We start from the raw sequence: 27,643 nt of genomic DNA, 5'->3' as shown, positions 1-27,643 counted from the left end.
GTCAATGACTTAATTGTTCGATCAACAGGCTATGGGAAAGGAAGGTGACACTGATTTATTTATTAACTGTAACCGAGACAGTGGTGTCTGCAGTGTTTTTTGAATGCAGTGTGTTCTGGTGTGAACCGGCCCTTAGCCCGGATGCACAGGATTTTGTTCATATCTCAAGAAGGTCCCACTAAAACCAGGACAGTTGAGAAGTATGGATTTGTATTAGAAGGGGAGAGGATTTGTTTTTGGGGCGAAAGGTTTGTACTGGGAAGGGGGATTTGTGTAGAAGGATTTGGGACAGAACTGGGTAGAGGACTTGTGCTGGCGTAGGGGGTTTGAAGGAAATATGATTTGTGCTGTGGTGGATGGGGGGAACAGGATTTGACCCAGGGTGAGAGGGGGGAAGTTGAGCTGGAAGGTAGAACTTGGGGGAGAGGATCTATGCTAGAAATGGGGAGAGGATTTTTGTTGAGAGGGGCACAGGGGGGGGGAGGGATATGTCCAAAGGGGATTTAAAGAGACATCCTTCACATTACACCCCATCACAAATACAGATGCAATGTGAAGGAGGTCCCAGTGTGGCTGTAGATTGTGGGGGTGAGGGAGTGGGAGGAGGATGGTGGAGTGGGGGGGGGGGGGCACTAAAATGCACCTTCGCTGTGTAGACAAAGATCCTTGCACCGGCCCGGACAATAGTAAATGTTCAGTCAGCACTGGCAACTCCGCAGCACTGACTAATCTATCTATCTGCCAGATGTTGGCCATATACAGGATGATAACGTCCACCCGAGTAGATGTCAGCACAAAAGCTTAGTCAAGGTGGAGTCTTGCAATGTGGAGGTCAACTTGCTAGCATGAGAAAGAGGGACACCGTTCAACACAATCTGTAGGCAAAGGACACCCTTGACATGTATACAGTTACGCGGTCCATAAAGAAAAGAAAATGCAAAACTTGTTTGGTTAAACCCACAAGTGTTTTTTCATTGCTACTTTTCCTTTATACTGTTTATTTATTTATTTATGTTTTCAAAATTAAAAATACTACTGTTTAGAAGGTGGCTTGTGACATCATTGCATTGTACTAGGAAACATACGATCACCCAGGAGGGCAGCGAGGACTTGCAGATGATTCTGTGACCCCAGGGAGGGATCTGTATATGCCTAAGTTCATCACCTGTATGCACCAGTGCTAGTGCATTCTTAAAGTGGTGTTCCACAATCAAAAAAAAAACCTCACCTCTAAATGCCTGTTGCTAGGGGGTCCCTCATAGTCTGCCTCCTCCAGTGCCTGGGCTCCTGACGTCACTTCCCCTCGGCACAGGAAGGACTCAGCTCCGCCCCCTCCCTCCTGTCAGTCATCAGGGACACGTGACAGGTCCCAGATGACTGCGAAGCCACAGCCGGGTGCCCACAATTGCAATGCCGGCGCCGCCGAGAGGAGAGGGGGATGAGCGGGGCTTCGTTCCCCTGCATTGCTGGACCCTGGGACAGGTAAGTGTCCAATTATTAAAAGTCAGCAGCTGCAGTATTTGTAGCTGCTGACTTTATTTTCTATTTTTTTTAAGGGAAACTCCTCTTTAAATGTGAGTGGAACAGTTGTATGTTTTTAATAAATTACATATACAGTACTACACTATGTTAGTTCCTTCTTTACCCATATGTTGCCATCACCTATGAGAGACCACACTTGCAGGAGCCCATAGATGGGAGCTTAAAAAATTAATCTTGGATTGTGACCCCAAGAGCGGAAGGTGCTACTAGGCCTAATTGGTGGGCATTCCTATTTAAAGTTATAAGTGTCATATTTATTACTCCCACTAGGGGTCACTGCTGTGCACTTTGTTTTGTTTATTTAACCGCTTCAGCCCTGGAAGATTTACCCCCTTCCTGGCCAGAGCACTTTTTACAATTTTGCACTGCGTCGCTTTAACTGACAATTGCGTGGTCATGCAATGCTGTACCCAAACAAATATACCTTTTTTCCCACAAATAGGGATTTCTTTTGGTGGTATTTGATCACCTCTGTGGTTTTTATTTTTTGCTTTATAATAAAAAAAAAAGAGCGACAATTTCGAAAAAAATTTTTTTAACTTTTTGCTATAAATGTTTTAAAAAAAACAAATTTCTTCATTAGTTTAGGCCAATACATATTCTTCTACATATCTTTGGTAAAAAAAAAAAAAATCGCAATAAGCGTAAAATAAGCGTAAATTGATTGAGTTATAGCATCTACAAACTATGGGAAAGATTTATTATAATTTTTTTTTTTGTACTAGTAATGGTGTTGATCTCAGATTTTTAGTGGTACTACGACATTGCGGCGGATAGATCGGACACTTTTGAAATTTTTTTGGGACCATTGACATTTATACATTGATCGGTGCTATAAAAATGCACTGATTACAGTGTGAGTGTCACTAGCATGGGAGGGGTTAACACTAGGTGGCGATCAAGGGGTTAACTGTGTTCCCTAGTTAATGTTTCTAACTGTATGGGGATAGGATCGACTGGGGGAGGAGACATATCACTGTTCCTACTTAGTAGGAACAAACGATATGTCTCCTCTCCCCTTTGCACACACAAATCCCCATGCTGGCTCTCGCGCACTGTGTTTTAGCTGTGATGGGATTATCAAATAAAGCGGTTGATCCTTTTTTTTGGAGATCCTTGGTGTGTTGGTGACATGTCTTCTGTTCAGGCTTAGCATTATGTAACATTTTTTTTAATTTCACTAATCTGGAGGTTTTGTACTCACGTCTGACATCAAGGATAACCTCCTTTACAGCAGTTTGATTTCCGACAGACACTGCACAGAGAATTTTCTTATTATGTTCCATCCAAGTGAAGCTGGTTGTCAGGTTCTGCATCATGAGAACGGCAGTCGTATCGAGATGCACATCATCAGATAACAATGATCTATCTGGTGCATAGTCCTTCCAGTTTAGTGTCACTGAACCATCTGGACAAAAGTATGGCGTTGAGCACTCAAAAGTCACTGAAGTTTCTTCATCAATAAGTGGTGGGACCACCACTTCTGGTAGGAGGAGCTGATCTGTGGAGAGAAAAAAAACAGATGCTGTCCAATGATCTCCCTGAAAGTGAGAGAGAGAGGCGGAGCTGCCTAAACTAGTGTACTAGAGTAGGGACAGGTAGGTGAGATGCGATGAAGCTTTAAGGGCAGATGATGGCTGTGGAGATGTGTGCAGAGGTGGGGGATGGGGGAGAGTGGTGCAGAGGTCAGAGCCAAGGAGGGGTGGAAGTGAGATGTGGACAGCCTGTGAAACAGAGCTGAACCCTGCACACTATGCATAGCATGCCACTAAACCCTGCACCCAGCACACAGGTCACGCTTGAACTCTGCACATAATGGACTCCTGGTGTTCACTGCCCCTTTAAGATCCTTTTGCTATTAGTGCAATTTGGCCACACCCATCACTCAATGCGGTTCGGCAGTAGGGGGTGGAGGGGGAGTGGTTGAGTTCCTGAACCTTTTCTCTGAGAAAAAAAGCCCTGCATACAAACAAAAGTGAAAAATTAGCCCATTTATTCACAAGGCAGAGGTCGTTCTGGGAAAAGACAAGAGTTCTCTATAACTGTGAATTAAATCAAAGAAATCAAAGAAACAGAACAATGCAAAGACATTCATTGTTGTAATAAACAATATACAAATGTAGGAGGGAGCACGTTGCGGGGCTTTTTTCCTTACTGCTTCTTTCTCTAAGTGATTCTTTATACAAATGATTTGCCTTCAAGCTCTGTTTCATGTGAACATTTCTTCTCTGTCCCTCCACGGGGACAGCTGAACCACGTCCACTTGAACCACCTCCAATTTTAACTGAAACTGGAATCTGCTTGCTACCTCCCTCACCTTCCTGCTACTCCTAACATCTGGTGACATATCCCCAAACCCTGGGCCTACATCATTTGTCTTTGCTTGACGCTCCCATCTCCCTACACCCTCTGGTAGCAGCCACAACCCACAAAACTTAGCCTCTATTCCTCTTCTTCCCTCTATTCCTCTTCTGTCTGTAACAAACTCACCGCCCTCCACGACCTCTTTATCCCAAATTCCTTTAACCTACTTGCCATTACCGAAAACCTGGCTTCATGAATTCAACACTACTTCACCTGCTTCCCTCTCCCATGGTGGCCTTCTCTAGACTCACTCTCCTAGACCAAGTGGACGAAAGGGTAAGGGCAAGGTGGAGTTGGAATGCTTCTTGCCCCATGCAGCACCTATGAGATACTTCACCCACCTCCCTCTCTGACACTCTCCTCTTTTGAGGCACATTGTATTAGCTTATTTTCCCATTTCTCTAAGAATTACTGTCATCTACCGCCCCCTGGACCAGTATCAACCTTCCTGGATGACTTCGCTGCCTGACTACTCTAGTTTCTCTCTTCAGAAATCCCCACTATCATTCTTGGCAACTTCAACATCCCTGTTAATGCAAATACTAACTACTACTTCTAAACTTCTCAGTCTAACCTCATCTCTTCACCTGAAGCAATGGATACAGGCTCTTACTTACTCCAGTGGCAACACCCTTGACCTTGTCTTCTCCTATCTATGCACTCTGTGCAACCTCTCCCACTCTCTGATCACCACTTTATTAGTTTTGCTCTCTCCTGGTCTTCCACCTCCTCTCCCTCCAACCGCCTAACAGTTGCCCTTAGAAGCCTTCTCCACCTCACCCTTCTCTTTTCTACTCTGCTACTGACTACCTTTATGACAAAATCTCACCCCTGTCCTGCCCCAACCTAGCTACTTTCATCTACAACAGCTCACGGTCATCCTCCCTAGACAAGCTTGCCCCCCTCACTACATGCAGAATCAGGCCCAGACTGCTAAAACCCTGGCAAACAGACAACACCAGAAGTTTCAGAAAATGTAGCCTCGCTCTTGAGCATCTGTGGTGTAAGACTAAATCCCAGTAAGACTTCAGTCAATATAAATCGGCCCTCCTAAAGTACCATTTCTGCCTCCTCACTGCCAAACAGACCTATTTTATCACTCTCATTAACACATTATCATCCCGTCCCCGTTAACTCTTCTCTACCTTTAACCCTCTACTCTGTCCTCTACTGCCTCCACCCACTAACTCACTCACTGCCCAGGAGACTGTCAATCACTTCAAAAATAAGATTGATACAATTCTTTAGGAGATCTCCACGGTGCAGAAACCTTCCCCACTCAATACCCCATGTCCACAGGTACAATCATTACTTCCCTCATTCAACCCTGCTAGTATTAATGAGGTTGCTAAACTTTTTTTTAAACACCTATCTAACCACCTGCCCCCTGGATTCTGCTCCCTTGCAAATGGTACCTTCATCCTTAGACTCTATTCTCTACTTTCTAACTCACATCTTCAACCACTCCCACTCTTCTGGCATCTTCCCCAACCCTCTAAAACTTGTGCTAGTCACACCTCCCTAAAAATCCCTCACTGGACCCCACCAATCTTAACAACCTACACCCCATCTCCTTACTCCCCTTCTCCTCCAAACTCATTGAAAGACTGGTCTACAACCGACTGAGTGACCATCTGACTAAGAACAAACTTCTTGATCCCCTTCAGTCCGGATTTCGCCCTCAACACTCCTCGAAAACTGCTCTGCTTCAACTCACAAATGACATACTAATGGCTAAAACCAGTAGACACTATTCTGTACTACTTCTCCTGGACCTCTCTGCTGCCTTTCACACAGTGAAAAAAACCTCCACTCCTTTGGTCCTTGTGGCTGTACCTCATCCTACTATCCCACCGCACCTTCAGTGTCACTTACAACTCTACTTTCTTCTCTCCTCTTCCTTTCTCCGTCGGGGTCCTCCAAGGTTCTGTTCTTGGACCTCTCCTTTTCTTAATCTACACCTCTTCCCTACGTCAGTTGACTGCCTCCCGTGGCTTTCCCATGGCTTTCAATATCATCTCTCATCTCTACGCTGACGACACCCAAATTTATCTCTCCACCCCTCAGCTCACTCCATCACGCATCACCAGCTTACTAACAGACATATCAGCCTGAATGTCTCATCACTCCCTCAAACTCAACCTATCCAAAACCAAGCTCATGATATTTCCTCCCCCACATACCTCTTCCCCTGATTTCTCTGTGAAACTCAACTATCAACCTGTCCCCTATGCCTAGATCCTAGGTGTAATCCTGGACCCTGAACTATCCTTTCGCCTCCACATCCAATCGCTGTCCAAAGCTTGCTACCTCAACCTCTGCAACATCTCCAAGATATGCAACTTCCCAACCAATGACACCACAAAGCTTCGAATCCACTCCCTGGTCATCTCTCGCCTTGACTACTGCAACTCTCTCCTCATTGGCTTACCTTTAAATAGTTTATCCCCCTTCAGTCCATCATGAATGCTGCTGCCAGGCTCATCTACCTTACAAACCGGTCAGCGTCTTCTACCCCTCTCTGCCAATCCCTCCATTGCTTGCCACTCAACCAACAAATAAAATTCAAGATAATAACAATAACTTACAAAACCACCCACAACCTGCCCCCCAACTACATCACTAACCTAGTCTCAAAATACCAACCAAATCATTCTTTTCGCTCCTACCAAGACCTCCTGCTTTCTAGTTCCCTTGTCACCTCATCCCATGGTCGCCTCCAGGACATCTCCCTAGCCTCTCTTATCCTCTGGAATGCTCTACCCCAATCTGTCCAACTATCTCCTACTTTGTCCACTTGTTTCACGATTCACGAAAACTCATCTCTTCAGAGAAACCTATCTGGCCCCCACCTAACAACTGTACATTAATTTTCTCCATCAACACATCCCCCACAGTTATTACCTCTTGTATCTCTTTGCCTTCCCTCTTAGATTGTAAGCCCTAACCAGTGGGGCTCTCTTATTCCTACTGTATTAAAGTGTATTGTAGTTATACTGTCTACCCTCAAGTTGTAAAGCGCTGCATAAACTGTTGGCACTATATAAATCCTGTATAATAATAATAAAGATTAGAATAAAATGCAATCAGAAAGCTAGATGCAGAGTAGGGATGAGCCAAGCTTACATCAGGTGTTCGCCTGTTCACCGAATAGTGAATCATTTGGGTTGTTTGCGGCAAATTCGAAAGCCGCAGGACACCCTTTAAAAGTCTATGGGAGAAATCAAAAGTGCTAATTTTAAAGGCTTATATGCATGGTATTGCCATAAAAAGTGTTTGGGGACCTGGGTCCTGCCCCAGGGGACATCAATGCAAAAATAAGTTTTAAAAACTACAGTTTTTTCGGGAGCAGTGATTTTAATAATGATTAAAGTGAAACAATAAAAGTGAAATATTCCTTTAAATTTTCGTACCTGAGGGTGTCATGTCGAACCCTAGGGGAAGGTATTTGTGAGTGATGGAGCTGTGGGTAGTTGGTTGCCAAACCCTAGGCAAGGTATTTGTGAGCGATGGAGATGTGGGCAGTTACATGTCAAACCATAGGAGAAGATATTTATGAGCCCTGGAGATATGGTCAGTTGCATGTCAAACTCCAGTGGAGGGTATTTGAGTGATGGTGATGTGGGCAGTTGCATACTGATCTCCAGAGGTACATACTTGTAAGTGTAAGAGGTGCAAACTCTTGATATGAGCACCCACATAATGTCAGAAATAGGCAATAACATGTAGTAAAAGGTTAATAGGTGTTTGTCAAACAGCAGCTACATTTTTGAAGGCTTCAAAAAAACTACCATGAGATTAATATGGAAGCTGGCATTGCTGATCTCCCTTTATAAAGGTTTCCTGGCAAATATGCTGACCTCATAGGTTCAGAACCTTCTGAGATACTGACCTGGAATAAGTATGCAGATTAAAAAAAGTGACTGAAAAGTCAAAAGTTTGCAATCTTTTGTCCTGGGCCAGTGAAATATTCAAGAAAATGGGTCAACATGAGAGCCAGACAACTAGCATTGTAGGACAAGAGTTCAGCAATGACAATGTCCATGTGTCTCTTATAAAAGGTTTCTTGATGTGTGCCATCTTATCATGCCCAATTATGAAGTGTTCTTTGTATTCATTAATAGTAGTAGAAGATACCCTGCTTGAACTTACCAGTCACCGTAAGCCTGACTCCTCTCTTGTCTGTCCATTTATCCACATCTACAATCTCAAATCTGAATAAATAAGTTCCAGGATCATCTTTCTGGATGTTTTTCATGAAGAGGGTGCAGTTTTTCATTGAAGTGTTTCCCAAGAATTCCACCCGTTCAACAAACTCGGTGGCAAGTGGATCTCTTGGGTGGTAGACCGTCTTTCGATTGCCATCCAAGTCTTTGTACCAGATCTTATTAATGCCTTTCTCAGCACTGACATGGCCAGGGAAGTCAAAAGTGCATGGGATGTAGACACAAGAACCTGGGACACTATTCATTGTCGCAGGGCAATTCACTTTCCATTCAGAATAAACCCCTGAAAACAGATAGAAGACAGAAAACCACATCTGAGACTTCATGCACACCAAATGTTCAACTTATCTTTAAATGGAAATTTGTTCTTTTACAAGCATACTATAATGTGTTGTGAAGTAAGAACTTGTATCTCGAGGACTAGTGGTGATACAGTTCTTCTAGAATGTCTACAGTGATCCCCAAACTGTGTCCCGGGGCCAGATGCGGCTCTTTGCTTGCTTTTATCTGGCCCTTGGGGCACTATTTCATCCACTGATACTAATAGCATAATTCCCCCCCACTGACACCAATGAGAGAGACACAATTCCTTCCAATGACACCAGTGATGGGGCCCAATGACATCAATGATGGAACACATCTCCTTCTAATGACACCAGTGATGGGTACCAATGACATCAATGATGGAACACATCTCCTTTTAATGACACCAGTGATGGGTACCAATGACATCAATGATGGAACACATCTCCTTCTAATGACACCAATGATGGGGACCAATGACATCAATGATAGGGTACAATTTATCCCACTTACACCAATAATGGGGCACAATTACTCTTACTTGAATAAACAATGGGACATTATTTTTCCCACTGACGTCAGGACCTTTTCTACTCCCACTGGCTACATTCTGGCCCCCCTATGATCTGAAGGACAGTATTCCGGCCCTTTGTTTAGAAAATGTGTGGACCCCTGGTCTACAGAAAAAGTGAAATCTGGGATAAGGGCAGGGGGCTTGAATGTTCTTCTTTAAAAGGAAAAATCGAAACATCAAGGATTCTCCAGGTGGTGCTGGATTAACTAACATGTAGGAAAGTGAAATCTGTTGACAGCTTATGCTCACTAATATTTCTTACTGTCAGTTCAGTACAACCCCCTCTAACCCAGGACACTTGTTCTGGGTCGGTGATTCAGAAAGCATTTATTCCATTATAATAACATGGCAACCAAATATTTTTAAGAAAGGGATCAGCTTCAATTTGCTTTATTGTCAAAACTTTTTATTTATTTTTTATTTTTGGGTAAAGTATGGAATATTTTAAAACAAAACCTTCACACTGTTTAGCTACTTTACATAATTTTCCTCCTCCCCCCTCTTGTTACACAATCAGAGATTAATTATTTTTTAATACCTTTTCAACAGGTTCCACTTCCTGGTTTCTAACCTAGGCAAGGATGATGTCCCTTTTCCCGAAACCTCCTTGAAGTGCTAATTTCACCCTTCCCAGGAGGCATTGGGGCAATGTCCAACAAACTGAACATGTGCCAGGCAATCTCATGCCGCGTACACACGGTCGAACTGTTTGACGTACTTAGTCCGTTGAAACACATTTCAGCGGACAATCCGCTCGTGTGTGGGCTTCAGCGGACTTTTTCAGCGTGCAGTCCGGAGTACTAAGAATTACGGATTTTCCAAAAATCTGTCCGTCGTACTTTGGTTTCAGCGGACAATACGGTCGTCAGTATGCTAGTTCGACGGACTAAGAATGGCGCATGCCCAGAAAGGATTTACACGGCGGAAGGGTGCTTTGCTGTGTCTTGGACTTCCTATTTCTAGTCCCGTCGTACGTGCTGTACACGTCATCGCGCAAGCTTTCGACGGACTGTTTGTGCATCTGTGTGTGGTCAAGTCCGTTCAGTGGAAAGTACGACGGATTGTCCGTCGGATTGTATGACGGACTAAGTACGTCAAACAGTTCGACCGTGTGTACGCGGCATCAGGCACACAGCCTGCACAGAGGTGTTTCATCAGGGGGGCCATGTGCATGAACCCAAAAGAGACACACCACCCCCTGATGACATTTGGATGTAGTTGGTGCGCACGTCCCAAGACCCAGTGCACAAAATCATATACAGGTATTGGCGCAGTATATCTGCATGGGTCGGTCCAGAAGGAGTTGAGGCAAAAAACATATTTCTTATTTTATTTTTGATATAGTTACATAGTAGGTGAGGTCGAAAAAAGACACAAGTCCATCAAGTCCAACTTATGTGTGTGATTATAGGTTAGTATTACATTGTATATCCCTGTATGTTGCGGTCGTTCAGGTGCTTATCTAATAGTTTCTTGAAACTATCGATGCTCCATGCTGAGACCTGCGGAAGGGAATTCTACATCCTTGCCGCTCTTACAGTAAAGAACCCTCTGCGTAGTTTAAGGTTAAACCTTTTTTCTTCTAATTTTAATGAGTGGCCACGAGTCTTGTTAAACTCCCTTCCGCAAAAAAGTTTTATCCCTATTGTGGGGTCACCAGTACAGGGTGACCAGTATGGTACGGTATTTGTATATTTGTATATTGAAATCATATCGTATAGAAGATGGTGACACAATATCCAGTGTCCAGCATTAGTGGAGCAGGTTACCCCAGACAATGCTAGATTTGCTGAACATTGAATATGTTTTTTTTAGGGACAAACTGGTACAGTGAAGAAGGGGAGAAAAAAAACAACACAAAGGGTAATGCCTCTTCACGTCTCTGAAAGTTGTTTTTGCTAACTGTGTCTCACTGAAGGGATTCTTTTTAGTTCCTCTCCTTTAACCACTTAAGGACCGGAAGGATTTACCCCCTTAATAACCATGCCATTTTTTCAAATGTGACCTTCTGGGGCTGAAGAGGTTAATATCTACCTTAACCACTTCTGCCCGGAAGATTTGGCTGCTGAATGACCGGGCCATTTTTTGCGATTCGGCACTGCGCCGCTTTAACTGACAACTGCACAGTCGTGTGACGTTGCACCCAAACAAAATGTATGTCCTTTTTTCCCACAAACAGAGCTTTCTTTTGGTGGTATTTGATCACCCCTGTGGTTTTTATTTTTTGCACTATAAACAAAAACAGAGCATCAATTTTGAACAAAAAAAAATATTCTTTACTTTTTGCTATAATAAATATCCAAAAAATAAATAAAAAAACTAAAACAAATTTCTTCATCAGTTTAGGCCAATATGTATTCTTCTACACATTTTTGATAAGAAAAGAAATTGTAATAAGCGTATATTGATTGGTTTGCGCAAAAGTTTTATAGCGTCTACAAAATAGGGGATATATTTATGGCCTTTTTATTATTATTATTATTATTTTTTTTTTTTTTACTAGTAATGGCAGTGATCGGCATTTTTTAGTGGGACTGCGACACAGCGGCGGACAGATCATACACTTTTGACACTTTTTTGGGACCATTGACATTTATACAGCGATCAATGCTAAAAATAGCCCCTGATTACGTCATAAGTATCCCTGGCAGGGAAGGGGTTGATACTAGGGGGCGATCAAGGGGTTAAATGTTCCCTAAGGAGGTGTTTATAAATGTGGGGGGGGGGGCACTGACAGGTAGTAGAGAGTGATCCTGATCTCAAGGAACAGCAGATCCTTGTAGACATGCTAGGGTTCTGTGTGACTACTTAGACGTGACCCCAAGCTGTCCTTGTCTTGACCTCCCTATATGGGATGCTCCGTCCTCCTGCTGTTATGATGGATGCCACTGTTGGCTTTTAAGTTTTGGTTGCTGTACATTTTTTTTTTTCACCACTAGGAGACATAAGTGATATAAATGCTGTTGCCATAAAACCCTGAAGAAGGAATGTATATTCTGAAACGCGTTGGATATTCCTATGCAGTCATGTCTCATGCACCATGATGACTATCAACATTTTGAATATCATGCATTACTAAATGTCATTCTAGGGTGAGAAGTTGTTACACCGGCCATTAATTATATGACATTTGTCTTCAATAAAAATTGTATATTGCTTTTACATCACCTTTGACATTATCTATTGTCATATGCTGACCTTTTTGGGCTCACATAATCCCACCATTGGGGGTTTTCCTCTTCTACTGGGATAACTTTTAGAGGCGGCGGGATAGGTGAACTCCTCCCCCCCAGCTGTTTCTCTGTCATTTCCAGGCTGCTGTTTGCTGGGCAGGAAAGCGAGTAAGGGCAAGATGGCCCCAACTCATCTTTATGCCCTTGGAGCGACCTCTGACATCACTTCAGGTTCCCGGGCTTAAGCAAATGATTTTTTCTTTTTTTAAAGTCAGAATGCAAAAAAAAATCTTTTTTCTTTTGCTTTTAACCACTTGCTTACTGGGCACTTAAACCCCCCTCCTGCCCAGACCAATTTTCAGCTTTCAGCGCTGTCACACTTTGAATGACAATTGTGCGGTCATACAACACTGTACCCAAATTAAATTTTTATCATTTTTTTCCCACAAATAGAGTTTTCTTTTGGTGGTATGTAATCACAGATGGGGTTTTTTATTTTTTGCTAAACAAACAAAAAAAGCTGGAAAATTTTTGAAAAAAATGATCATGTTTAATAGTTTGTTATAAAATTTTGCAAACAGGCCATTTTTCTGCTTCATTGATATGCGCTGATGAGGCGGCACTGGTGGGCACTGATAGGCCTCACTGGTGGGCACTGATAGGTTGCACTGATGGGCACTTGAGGCGATGCAGTTCGCGTTGTGCGCTATACAAATTATTCATTCATTCATTCATTCACTAATAGGCACAATTAAGGCAGCACTGTTAGGCACAGATAAGGTGGCACTGATAGGGACAGATAAGTTGGTACTGATGGGCACAGCTAAGGCGGCACTGATGGCCACTGATAAGATGGCACTGATGGGCCCGGATGGGTGGCACGGATGGGTGGCACTTATGGGCACTGATAGGTACCACTGATAGTTGGCACTGATGGGCACTGGTGGGTGACACTGATGGGTGGCACTGATGTGCAGCACTGTTCTTTAGGCACTGATTGTGGACACTGATAGTTGGCACTGTGGGCACTGACAGCTGGCACTGTGGGCACTGACAGGTGCCACTGGTGGGCACTGGTAGGCGGCACTGTTGCCTACTGCTAGGTGGCACTTGTAGAGGCCACAGGTGGGCACTGAGGAGCTGGCGGCAGCTCGCAGTTATCTGGACTGATGTCCCACTCACTGACGCCGGTGATCGTTTTTTTTTCTCCTCGCACTGTCAGCGCAAGGAGAAAAAATAGCCGATTACCAGCTGTGTTGACATCACATGATCAGCTGTCATTGGCTGATTACGTGGTACGGGTTGGAATCGACCCCTTACTCCGATCTGTGATCCAGTGAGTCTCATAGACTGCGCAGGCCGCTCGTGCACGGGACAACGTGCAGGCAATGCAGGTCTGCGCTGTAGCCATCATTCGGCCATAGTACGGATCTCTAGTGGTTAAAGGCAAATTAGAGATTTGGGGTCTTTTTGACCTCAGATCTCTCAATAAAGAGGACCTGTCATGCTTATTTTTATTACTAGGGATGTTTACATTCCTTGTAACAGGAATAAAAGTGATAAAAAAATAAATAAAGGAACAGTGTAAAAAAAAAAAAAAAAAAAAGAAGAAAGCGCCCCATCCCTCTGTGCTCGCGTGCAGAAGCAAACACATACGTAAGTTGCTAACAATATAAATGGTGTGCTATTCCCTGTGTTAAAGTATGTAACACAATGTATTGGATAAACAAAGGCCGCGTACACACGGGCGGACTGTTCGTCCAACTTTGTCCGCTGAACAGTGTTTGGGCGGACAGTCTGTTCGTGTGTGGGCTTTCAGCGGACAGTTTCAGCGGACAGTTGGACGGACAAGGTTTTTTCGGAAATTCCGTAAAACTGTCCGCTCGTGTGTAGGCTTGTTCGTCAAACAAAGTTGCGCGCATGCTCAGAAAGGATTTTCACGCCGAAAGCTATAATGCAGTGTATAGGACGTCGTATTTTTCGTCCCATCGTACATGCCGTTCACGTCATCGTGCACGGTTTCAGCAAACTGTTCGTACGTCGTGTGTGGCCATGTCCGTCCATGCTAAGTTTGAGTGGACTGTTTGCCGAAACTGTTGGACGGACCAAGTTGGGCGAACAGTCCGCACGTGTGTACGCGGCCAAAGAGTGACTGATGTGTACACAATAGTTTCTGAGGTAATAGCCTTAATAAATTGAGACTGATACTAAATAGATTGGTACATAAGTGACACTCTAAGGTGTGCAAAACAGTACATATAAATAAACAAACCATTTATATATGAAAAAATGGTGCCTTGTGTGATAAAAAATGATATCGCACAAAGTACATATTCATGTGCAAAGATGCAGCATGTGGAATTTTTTTGGACGATTTCCTGCATTAAAGCACCCAAAGCGGAACTTCTGCTCTTTCCCCCATCCAGTGCCACATTTGGCACCTTTTGAGAGGGGGGGGGGGGGCAGGGGGACATGCAGCTGCTGGCTTTTAATTTTTGCAGCGGTGGGTGGACCTCCGCTTTAATCTCCTATGCTGAAAAGCGCTGACATTTTGCAAGCTGTCTACTGGATTCCACTTGTAAGTCATCTCCAATAACTTGAAAATATGATTTTTCATAAAGTAAACTGGGCCTCTTACCAAATATGGTGGATCCCTTTTACAGAGATCAGACTCTCTGTGGAATATGACCGCCTGTGGGATATCACTCTCCTGGGTTTTTTTCACAACCAAACACCTCCAAAGATTGAACTCAAAGAACAAGGAACTGACTCACTTCCATAGGCGTTCAGCCCATCCACATCGCAGCAACTTACCAGTTTAAACTTCTCAAATTTTTAAAGTGTGACATGTTTGGTAAAAATTGGGTTATCTATTGTGTTTTTCTGCATAAAAATTGTGTTGTAATAATTGCTGCGCAAATATCGTGTGATATAAAAAAAAAATGCAACCACTGCCATTTTATTCCCTAGAGCCTATACTATATATATATATATAAAAAAAAAATATATATATATATATATATATATATATGTTAATATTTCTAAATAATGTTCTAGAAAAAAAGACAGGTAAGGCATTTTTGGGGATTTGGGAATTAGGGGGTTCTATTTTAACAGATCAATAAAAAAATGAATTTTAAAGTAACATACTATACCTGCAATACAGAGTAGAGACAACTGAAGACACTTCAGCAGCATTTTAATTTTTTTTTGTTTCTGTGGGTAACAAAGGGAAGATTTGGTCATTTAAAGCAGAAATACAATCATAAACTACAATATAAAAATACATAGTCCACTGAAAGATAAATTAACAGCTTGTGGAAATATTTATCTTCAAACCAGTGATTTTCCTCTACAGTATTTTTTTTTCCTTGCCACTAGATGTCCTCAATCTCTAAGCCAACGTCATTCAACCCACTTCCTCTGAGTCCAGATCACCCTCAGCCTGTGTATGAATAGTGAAAGGGAAAGCAGCACAGTGATGAGCTCATCTCTTGGTCACCCTGCTCTCTCCTCCTATCAGCACACTTCTTGCCAGCACATGAACTAATTCACTCCCTGTATTGCCTCTTCCTATCTCACTCCAGTCATGAAGTACAGGGATCATGAGAGGCTTATATCAGGTCACATCTAGGTACTTATACTTGCAATGCTTGTATGTAGAGAAATACATTTAATGATGTATTATATATATTATATTATTAATGTTATATCATATAAAGATTCAAATCTGTCACTTCCTATATTATTATTATTATTTAATTGACAGAGGGAAATGGGAGATACAAAACACATACAGTACTGCCATTCCCAACTAGCAATATTAAAAATTATCGCTGTCTAAAGGGTTGATTTAATAATGGCAAATAGACTGTGCACTTTCCAAGTGCAGTTGCTCCAGATCTTTGAAAATGAGGGGGAGCTCTGCTGACTTATCTCATCCAATCATGTGCAAGTAAAAATTAAGTTAAAAAAAAAAAATTCCTTGCATATGATTGTGTATTCTTTGTAAAGTGAAGCTTCACCTTTTTTACTAAGCTCTGGAGCAGCGGCACTTTCAGATATGCATGTGCAAAGTTCACAGTCTGTTTGAAAGAAAGTCACGTGATAGTGACGTAACGCATCGGGAGGAGCTGGGGATGTCACTTCTGGTCACGGCCGAAACCAGAAGTTTGTTTTTTACAGCGTTCAGCTGATATGGGACCCCTTGGTCTCCTATTACAGAAAGCTTTACAGCGAATTTAACTGTAAGTCTGCACATTTTTTTTAATAAACGCATCTTATTTCATGTGTGATGATCTGTGACCAATTACTTCTTATGGAGATCGCTTATTGTCTTTGGACTGGAGGTGAGCGGTGTGATCAGTGTCCAGGAACACACCAGACATGTCAGGGATAAAGTTGTGGAGAACTTTAAAGCAGGGGTAGGTTTTAAAAAAATATCTCAAGCTTTGAACATCTCACGGAGCACTGTTCAATCCATCATCCAAACATAGAAAGAGTATGGCACAACTGCAAACCTACCAAGACATGGCCGTCCACCTAAACTGACCAGTCGGGCAAGGAGAGCCTTCATCAGAAAAGCAGCCAAGAGATAACTCTGGATCTCTGGAGGAGCTGCAGAGATCCACAGCTCAGGTGGGAGAATCTGTCCACGGGACAACTATTGGTTATGCACTCCACAAATCTGGCCTTTATGAGAAAGCCATTGTTAAAGAAATCTATAAGAATTCCCATATGCAGTTTACGAGAAACCATGTGGGGGACACAACAAACATGTGGAAGAAGGTGCTCTGGTGAGATGTGACTAAAATGTAACTTTTTGGCCTAAAAGAAAAAAGCTATATGTGGCGGAAAACTAACACTGCACATCACCCTGAACACACCATCCCCACCGTGAAACGTGGTGGTGGCAGCATCATGTTGTGAGGATGCTTTTCTTCAGCAGGGACAGGGAAGCTGGTCAGAGTTGATGGGAAGATGGATGGAGCCAAATACAGGGCAATCTTAGAAGAAAATCTGTTATGCCCCATACACACGACTGGACTTTGACGGACTAGGTCAGACGGTCTTCCTGATGGACTTTCGGTGACGTTCCGATGGACTTTCCAAACAAACGGACTTGGCCACACACAATCACACCAAAGTCCGACAGATTCGAACGTGATGACGTACGACTGGACTAGAATAAGGAAAGTTCATAGCCAGTAGCCAATAGCTGCCCTAGCGTCGGTTTTCATCCATCGGACTAGCATACAGATGAACGGATTTTTAGACCGGCCTCGAGTCCGTTGGAAATATTTGAAACATGTTTTATTTCTAGGTCCGTCTGACTTTTGGGGAAAAAAAAGTCCGCTGGAGCCTGTACGCAATCGTAATATCCAACGGATTCATTGCGTCGGACCTAGTCCGTTGAAAAGTCCGGTCGTGTGTACATGGCATTAGAGTCTGCAAAGGACTTGAGACTGGGTGGAGGTTCACCTTTCAGCAGGATAATGACCCTAAACATACAGCCAGAGCTACAATGGAATGGTTTAGATCAAAGCATATTCATGTGTTAGAATGGCCCAGTCAAAGTCCAGACCTAAATCCAATTGAGAATCTGTGGCAAGACTTGAAAATTGCTGTTCAGACGCTCTCCATCCAATCTAACAGAACTTGAGCTATTTTGCTAAGAAGAATGGGCAAAAATGTCACTCTCTAGATGTGCAAAGCTGGTAGAGACATCCCCAAAAAGACTTGCAGCTGTAATTGCAGTGAAAGGCGGTTCTACAAAGTATTGACTCAGGGGGGCGCCATACAAATGCCCCCCACACTTTTCCCATATTTATTTATACAAAATTTGGAAAACCAGGAAAAGATATGCCTGTGATGCTCAGCTCAGAACTGGGTGAGACCATCAGAGTGCCCGCTGCAGTGTGCTCGGGCTGCACCAGGTGTTATAATCATCTGTGCTGTCAGTGTCACTGTGAGAGTCAATTTCATGTGTGTGTGCCGCCCATTCAATTTCTTGCCCTCCTGAGTCCTGTCCCCGAGCTGCTTCCTTCTTATTTTTTCCTGGGACCAATCCTGTTTAATTTGTTCATAAAAGACCTGGAGGATGGGGTAAACAGTTCAATCTCTGTATTTTTGGACAATACTAAGCTAAGCAGAGCAATAACTTCTCCGCAGGATGTGGAAATCTTGCAGGAAGTTCTGAACAAATTAATGGGTGTGGGCAACTACATGGCAAATGAGGTTCAATGTAGAAGAATGTAAAATAATGCATTTGGGTGGCAAAAATAGGAATGCAATCTATACACTGGGGGGAGAACCTCTGGGGGAATCTAGGATGGAAAAAGACCTGGGGGTCCTAGTAGATGATAGGCTCAGCAATGGCATGCAATGCCAAGCTGCTGCTAACAAAGCAAACAGAATATTGGCATTAAAAAGGGGATCAACTCCAGAGATAAAACAATAATTCTCCCGCTCTACAAGACTCTGGTCCGACCTGGAGTATGCTGTCCAGTTCTGGGCAGCAGTCCTCAGGAAGGATGTACTGGAAATGGAGCGAGTACAAAGAAGGGCAACAAAACTAATAAAGGGTCTGGAGGATATTAGTTATGAGGAAAAGTTGCGAGCACTGAACTTATTCTCTCTGGAGAAGAAACTCTTGAGAGGGGATATGATTTCAATATACAAATACCGTACTTGTGACCCCACAATAGAGAGAAAACTTTTTTGCAGAAGGGAGTTTAACAAGACTCGTGGCCACTCATTAAAATTAGAAGAAAAGAGGTTTAACCTTAAAATAAGGTTCTTTACTGTTAGCCCTTGTACACACGGTCGGAGATTCCGAGAATCAAATCCGAGTAATTCCGAAAGAGGTCCGGAAGTGATGTTGCATACACGCGGTCGGACTAAGTTGTCGGAAAATCCGATCATATACAGGTATTGGCGCAGTATAATATCTGCATGGGTCGGTCCAGAAGGAGTTGAGGCAAAAAACATATTTCTTATTTTATTTTTGATATAGTTACATAGTAGGTGAGGTTGAAAAAAGACACAAGTCCATCAAGTCCAACCTATGTGTGTGATTATATGTCAGTATTACATTGTATATCCCTGTATGTTGCGGTTGTTAAGGTGCTTCTCTAATAGTTTCTTGAAACTATCAATGCCCCCCACTGAGACCACCGCCTGTGGGAATTCCACATCCTTGCCGCTCTTAGCCCTTGTACACACGGTTGGAGATTCCGACGGAATGTGTACTATCGGACCGTTTTGTCGTATATTCCAACTGTGTGTGGTCTCCATCGGACTGTTTCTATCGGAATATCCGACGGACCCACTTTTCCAACTTGTCGGTAAAATTTTCCGACAAAATGCTCCGATCGGACATACTCCGATCATGTGTAGCCTACTCCGATGGACAAAGTGGCACGCATGCTCAGAACAAATTCCTAGACCAAAGCTATTGGCTACTAGCCTGAACGTAGTCCCGTCATAACAAAATAACGTCATCACGTTATGTACAATCGGATTTTCCGACAACTTTGTCCGACCGTGTGTATGCAACAGTTTCGGCCAAAATCCATCGGACAAAATCCGTCGGACAAAATCCAACAGATTTGGTTGTCAGAATATCTGACCGTGTGTACAAGGGCTAAGAGTGGAAGAGTAGGTGGAGGTAGATGCAAGGCGTTGGCGGAGACCAGGAAGCGAAGGGGGGATGTGACGCAGTCTCAGAGAGGAGGAGGAAGTTATCCCCACCCACCCGCCCCGGGGTAGAGTGTGTAGTGGGGGGTAAAAGCAGGTTAGGACGTTAAGGCAGTCTTTTGGGTCGATAGAAGAGGTGAAGAGAGAGGTACAGGTATGAAACATGTTGTACTCACCCATGGGATGGGGGTGGTTTATGGTATTTCCTAGGTTACGAGGGGTTAACCTGGATGGGTTAAAAGTGGTAGGTCACTACGAAGGGTTGGTACAGCCTCCGAGTCAGGGGACTCCGACTGGAGGACAAAAGTTCAAAGTTCTATGGAAGTTGTTCGCAGTGACCAGTATGTTTGTTGTTTCCCTTACCCATGACCCATTATAAGTGTTTGGAAGTTTACAGTTATATATTAAAGATGTTATTTATTTAAATGTATTTAAATTTATATTTTGTTAATAAAATAAGGCTGGCTGGCCATTTACTCCAAACCTAGTCAAGTCGTTTATAAAGAGCTGGGTTTGGAGGGGAGTTGGTAAGGGGAGGAGGTGTAGGGGATATTGGGCTCCTACAAATGTCAAGAGTGCCTACCGACTTTTTCCCCTCGAAACTGTGGATTGATATTATCAACCAAAGCGTATGAAACATAGAAAGCTAATTTAATTTCTCCTCCGCTGCAGGAAGAGGAAGTGGGGGATATTGATGAAGACATAGAAAGAATAAATTACAGTGAATGTTCAGTAAAACAAAAACAAAAAAAGAAGCCTTAAAGAAGAAACCCACTGTGCATTTTGGACAAAACATTCCTATTATGGCTGCATGCCCTCAAAATGGAGCATGCAGCCATAAACAAGGGGGCACCCCCCCCCCATGTTGAGGGCATGCGGCACTCACTTGACCTGACCTGCTTGCTCGGTTAAACGTCTGGTATGGATTTTGGGGGACCCCATGCCATTTAAAAAATATTTTTTGACGTGGGGGCTCCAAATCCATACTAGACCCAAGGGCCTTGTATGGACCTGGGGAGGGAACCCCAGGCTGTTTTTTTTTTTTTTTACAGTTTGTTTTTAGCTTTAACTCCCCTGGGAAGGCCGTCCACAAGGTTTAGGAGTGTGTCTATGGGAATGTTTGACCATTCTTCCAGAAGAGCATTTGTGAGGTCAGGCACTGATGTGAATGAGAAGGCCTGGGTCGCAATCCCTGCTCCAATTCATCCCAAAGGTTTTCTATCATGTTGAGGTCAGGACACTGTGCAGGCCAGTCACGTTCCTCCAGCCCAAACTCTCTCATCCTCATGAGGCCTTCTCGTCCAACATCAGTGGATGATCTCACAAATGCGCTCCTGGAAGAATGGTCAAACATTCCCATAGGCACACTCCTAAACCTTGTGGACAGCCTTCCCAGAACAGTTGAAGCTGTTATAGCTGCAAAGGTTGGGCCTACTGACAAAGACTGGGATGCCATTAATGTTCATGTGCGTGTAAAGGCAGGTGTCCTAATACTTTTGGTAATATTGTGTGTGTATATATATATATATATATATATATATATATATATATATGTGTGTATATATATATATATATATATATATATATATATATATATATATATATATATATATATATATATATATATATATATATATATATATATATATATATATTATAGGTGAGTGGTACTTGTATCCTATGTCGTTTAAAAAATCTGGTTGCTTTCACCAAAGATGTCTATCAAAATGAACATTATGGGCAGTGGGTCTAAAAAATTCACTTTGCAAATGTCTCAACATTCATACAAGCATAACCCATAAGTCCAGTGATGTTTGCAATATTTGTAATGGTTTCCTAGTTGCCTTTTTGGTGGGAGTAATGTGACAGGTTCGGACGTGTAATCAGGAGCCTTTTTTTTTATGCTTGACAATGTGATTGACGGTAGATTTCCATCAGAGGACTTTTTTTGAAATAAAAAGGACTGGCCAAAAATTCAGTGTTTATATGCCACTGACTTTTTGTGAATGAATATGGGTTCTATGCACTCCTACTCTTTCAAATCTGGAGGGCAGAATCTACCCCCCCCCCCTTTTGATGGTGGGGGGGTTTTCAGATTCTGATAAGCCCCTGCATGCAGACCCCCACAACTAATGGGCCAGGGTTGTGGGAAAGAGGCCCTTGTCTTCATCAATATGGGGACACGGTGCTTTGCTAGGGGGCCTCCACCAGTAGCACAACTCACTCACCTCCCGCCACACTTGCCGTATTCACATGGTTATGGCAATAGCTCCACCTCACCTAAGTAATTCCTGCACAATCCATACAATGTTTAACATGGTTTAAGGGTAGACCAGCTGATATGAGCATGACGGTAAATCCCACACTTGTGACTTCTTGTTCATATTGTTGTTTATTGATCTGGTAGCCCCAGGGAAGAGTAGGTGCATGTGGGGAAAATAACTAGCTTATTGTTACATAAAAGCTTGAAAATTATCAGAAAAACCCTAATAGATAAGACCGGAGAAAGTTGAAACAGGTTGGAAAGAGGGGAACAGATTGCAAATAATTAACTTATCAGTTTAATTAAACGTATTTAAAAAAATAAAAATTTCAGTTGTTTTACAACTTGTACCACTGACTCTCACCATACTGAGTACAGACTGTCTTTTCCACAGGAACTGTGTTGAGATTATTATATTAACCAATGCATACATAAAGAGGAAAGATGAAAAATGGAAATCTGAATTTCATTTCTCCTTTGCCACAGAAAAAGGAAGTGGAGAAAATTGCTGAAAACACAGAAAGAATAGATTAAGGTTGAAGTTCCATAACCGCTGAAGAGGAGAAATAGAAGAGTTAAAGAAGAACCCCACTGTTAATTTTGAACGCCAAAAAACATTTCTATCTATCTATCTATCTATCTATCTATCTATCTATCTATCTATCTATCTATCTATCTATCTATCTATCTATCTATCTATCTATCTATCCCTCAATATCTATCTATCTATCTATCTATCTATCTATCTATCTATCTATCTATCTATCTATCTATCTATCTATCTATCTATCTATCTACAGTATCTATGAGTGGTCCCTGCAGTCTATACAGTTTGGGGTGCACTCACCAAAGTAGGATGAATATCATAATGGACACCATGGGAACTCTCAAAACTTGAAAAAATGTGAATTTGCATCAAATAGTTGCTAATTCACATCAGCCATGTCAAGGAGAACATTCAGAAGCAAACAGTGAACAAATGGAAGTGTAGTGAAAACTGATTTTTTGGAAAGAATGTAGAATGGTTAGAACCTTTTTCAGGTTTTTATTTTTGTTTGTGTCTCTGCTGGGGAGATTCCACCTCTATATTTGTCCTATTGACCACTCTGAGCCCTTGTACACACGGTCGGAGATTCCGACAGTATGTGTCCGATCGTACCGTATTGTCGGATAATCCGACTGTGTGTGGTCTACATCGGACTGTTTCCGTCGGAATATCCGACGGACCAAGTTTTCCAACTTGTCCGTAAAATTTTCCGACAAAGTGCTCTGATCGGACATACTCATCATGTGTAGCCTACTCCGACATACAAAGTGCCACGCATGCTCAGATCAAATTTCTAGACCAAAGCTATTGGCTACTAGCCTGAACGTAGTCCCGTCATAACGAAATAACGTCATAACGTTATGTACAATCGGATTTTCCGTCAAATTTGTCCGACCGTGTGTGTGCAACAGTTTTGTACAAAATCTGTCGGACAAAATCCAACGGATTTGGTTGTCAGAATGTCCAACCGTGTGTACAAGGGCTTAGAGCTCGTTCACATGAGTGTCCAGGGGCAGTTAAAGCAGGATGTTGAGCTGAGGTTGTATCGCCCTATTGGCTGCCTCTGAACGCAACTCATTTAAAGGGCCCTGGTGCAAGAATCCATGAAGGCTTTAATGACCCCCCCCCAGGCCAGGGCATTTTCCTCCGATCATCCGATCCATGGGGCCTCTACTCCCATCTCAAGGCCCATTATTACAGTCCCATAGCAGGACCCTTTGACATGTTCTGCAGCGGGTCCTCTTCCTAACAATTTTGGATTAACAGAAGAAAAGACAACACAAAGCAAGGCTACCCTGTATGAAAGCATAACAAACATATGTATTTAACAATTGACGATCAATTCATATTCATGATGAATAGGAGTCACTATTAAAAACCCCGGTCCAACCCCCCAAATCCTCTTTGCACTCCACCCACTCTTTTAAAACACCAGATGGATGGCTTTGTTGCGCTCCCTTACTGATGTCTGTGTTCAAAAGACTCACCCAATCTTCACCCCTTCTGGGGAGTTGTACTAATGTACTGAGCTGTCTCCACACACAGGATCCAAACTGATTATAGAGTCACCTCTGTGTGATAGGAGCGGGTAGCAGGGAGTCAGCACACTGTGTGTGCAAATAGCACCATCTGGATTCAGCTCAACCTGCTGGTGTATAAGCCAGTACTGATATACTCCTGCAGTATCTTCACCCCTGCTTGGGGTTGTGTAAGTCAGTGGTCATCAACCCTGTCCTCAGGGCCCACTAACAGGCCAGATTTTATGTAGTACCTTGGGGAGATGCAGACCAGAATACTACAATCACTGAGCAGCCAATGATATCACCTGTGATGTATTTCAGTTATCTTGCAAACCTGGCCTGTTAGTGGGCCCTGAGGACAGGGTTGAGGACCACTGATATAAGTGCTGAATGCCTGCTCACCTTCCTGTTGTCTTGGCTACTCCCCTACCACAGTGGTGAGCCCGATCACAAGTGCAACCTTTGCAACCCTGGTAGGTTTGCCACTGATTGCATCACATAGCTTAAAGCATAACTCCAGGTGTTTACTCCCCCCCCCCCTCACCTGCAACCCGTGCCTCTGTATTTTATTTCTTGAAGAAATCCTATTCACATCTTGATTCTTGTAGACTCTAGGCAGTTAAGTGACATCAGGGGCTGCCTATTCTTCCTTCAGTGTTAGCTGGGGGCATTATTCTTCCTGGACTTAGTCCTGGGCTACCATGAGTTCAACCTGTGTGGTGATGTGCCCCCTGGGTGCATGAAAAAATTCAGGCTGGGTTGACATGAATTGGGCAGAACGACATGGCATGCTGTTCTGCCTGAAGAAGACTGCTGATGTTGGACTGAGCAGGAACACAGGAATATGGCTAGAACATGCAAATTATAAGTAGATTTAATTTTTTTTAACAGAGAAGGGGGAATTGCAAATTAAAAATAAAAATTAAAACTTAAGCCCCGTACACAAGGTCGGACAATCCGTTGTTTTTTTTTTCCTTTGGATTTTGTTTAAAACTTGTGTTGCATACCCATGGTTGGACAAAGTTATTCGGAACGAGGTGACGTACGATGTGTACGACTGGACTACGTAGAGGCCAGTAGCCAATAGCTTTTTGATCTCGTAATTTAATCTGAGCATGCGTGGCACTTTGTCCATCGGAATTCTCTACAAACGATTGGAAAAGTCAGATCAGATTTTGCTGTTGGAAAATTTTAGATCCAGCTCTCAAACTTTTTCCGTCGGGAGTCCACACACGATCGGATTTTCCGACAACATAATCCGATAGGACTTTTTTCGTCAGAAAGTCCGACCGTGTGTACAGGGCATTACACTTTAACATTAGTGCAGCTATTTGTTTGTTTTTTTTTGCAGATTTTTTAGATGATGGTGATGTGCACCAGACAGATTAATAATGGGCAAAGAAAGCACTAATGGGATCGAAAAGGTTGCTTTAAAAAAAGTTGCTAAATGTAGGATCCTCCTTCTCATCCCTCTTTTCTACCTGACATTCTTCCCCAACCCTCATCTGATTCATCATCATCCATTCCTTACCTTCAGCAGACATTGACTTGAAAAAGTAGAACAAGTTGGGGAATCTGATGCACCTTACCCATCCTTGTTTTGTGAAGATATAGAAGATAATCTTTCAGAGTTAACTCTCTGCTGTTTCATGATCATACTGATAGTTAAAAAGAAGATACATATGCAAATCTATAAATTACTGTCTGGCTTTCCTAGAAATAACTCTTGGTTTCTAAATGACAGTCAGAAATGTTGATGTGGGTTGATTGCAGAGCCATCATTTTATCCAAAACAGGAGATCAGGGGTTTTAATGGGGACACCTGTTCTGGGAAAAACTCTTTAGAAAGGGATTTTCTGTAGAGAAAGTTATACTAATTTTCTATTAAAGTTACAGTGATCTTGCGCATAACCTAGCAATGTAAATTGAAGATTATTAATTGAATAATCTTCTATTTTGGATTACTAGGTTATGCGCTAGATCACTGTAACTTTAATTGTTTTTTATTGGTGTAGTTGTGAACACTATTAGGTTTTGCTGCATTTCCACTTTAGTATTTTTATTTATTCTAGTTCACTGATAGTAGTGCAGATATCGGCGTATAACATGCACTTTTTTCCCCTTAAAATCAGGGGAAAATCACGGGTGAGTGTTATACGCTGATCCTCCTCGATTTCTGAGCGATTTTTGAGGCTCTGGGTGGCTTTCAGCCACCTTCGGCCCTTCTCGCGGCTTTCGGCTGCCTTCAGCCGTTCTTGGTGGCTGAAAACCGCAGAGAATGGGCGAAAGCTAGCGAAAGCCGCCGAGAATGGCCGAAGGTGGCCGAAAGCCGCCGAGAACGGCCGTAGTCGGCCGAGAACTACCGGGCACCGCCGAGATACAAAGGACATCTCGGCAGCACCATTTTTAAAAATAAAATCTGAAATTAACACTGACAAGGGAACAACGATGCACAAGGCTGCATTACAAGGCTGCAATGATGGACAAGGCTGCATGTCAAGGCTGCAATGATGGACAGGCTGCATGACAAGGCTGCAAATGACACTGACAAGGCTTCAGATGGACACTGATAAGCCTGTATTGATGGGAATTTAAATGTAAGGTTTTTTTTTGCTTAAACTTCCCTCCTAAATGTTTTTTTCCTTAAAATTCCCTCCTAAACTTGGGGCGCGTGTTATACACCGATACATACGGTACTCATTTTCTGTTGTGTTCCAATGCAACACAGGTAGCGAAAAAGATCTGTCCGGTTTTCCAACCAATTTCAAAACTAAAAAAAGAAAAGGTTTTGACCACAGATACACTTTTAAGTGGATTGGTCCTTTAAATACATTAAAACAATTATCTTCTTTATTGCAGTTTTGTTACTTCATCAAGAATGTAGTAGTTGTTACTGCTAAGTATAATGTTCAATTGTGTTTATGCCACCCCCAATACCAATCAATTATTACATCTGCACATTCCCTGATGTGTAGCAACTCTCAGAACAAACCAAAAATAGGCATAAAGTAAATTATACAAAGTCAAAAAGAATAGTATAGAATATATAGATGTCAAAAACAACAGCATATAATGCATAGAATACCTTTCTTTGAATGTGAAGTCCTTCAGACAGACATCTGTTCTCTGAACGTGATGAAGTACTTGAAGTACAAGGTGTCACTTATATCTATAAGCAACAGTGATTCTGCAGCTTCCTCTTTTGTTTGGCTGAGTTTCGCACTGTCAGCAGTTCTCATTTTCCTTTCTGCTGTAGGAAAAGGAGAAAGAAATGAAAGTAATGATGAGGAAAGCCAATGGAGGATGTTCGATTTTTCAGAAACCGCGCTGATTTGCAGGGGTCATTGCCTACACTTTGCAGATTAGGAAGCCATGGCACAAAAAACACTTGGAAAAATTCAAACATTGCAACACATATACTTCACAGGGACTG

At 42.7% G+C, this 27,643-nt stretch overlaps 1 protein-coding gene across 1 annotated transcript in view; it reads right to left on the bottom strand.

The window, feature by feature from the left end:
- SIGLEC1 (sialic acid binding Ig like lectin 1) overlaps positions 1–27,373 on the bottom strand; it is a 118,372-nt gene extending 90,999 nt beyond the window's left edge. The window contains exons 1-4 of the mRNA XM_077478050.1: positions 27,296–27,373; positions 15,338–15,398; positions 8,059–8,415; positions 2,747–3,043 (exon numbers count right to left, since the gene is read on the bottom strand). Of these exons, the coding sequence (XP_077334176.1) occupies positions 2,747–3,043; positions 8,059–8,415; positions 15,338–15,380 (697 nt within the window). The 5' untranslated portion in view covers positions 15,381–15,398; positions 27,296–27,373. The remainder of the gene's footprint in view (positions 1–2,746; positions 3,044–8,058; positions 8,416–15,337; positions 15,399–27,295) is intronic.
- Positions 27,374–27,643: the final 270 nt, after the last annotated feature.

This window comes from Lithobates pipiens, unplaced genomic scaffold, assembly GCF_037356315.1.
Source record: "Lithobates pipiens isolate NorthernLeopardFrog02 unplaced genomic scaffold, aLitPip1_a1.2 Scaffold_13, whole genome shotgun sequence".
Lineage (NCBI taxonomy): Eukaryota > Metazoa > Chordata > Amphibia > Anura > Ranidae > Lithobates > Lithobates pipiens.
This window is presented reverse-complemented; position numbering and strand designations above follow the sequence as displayed.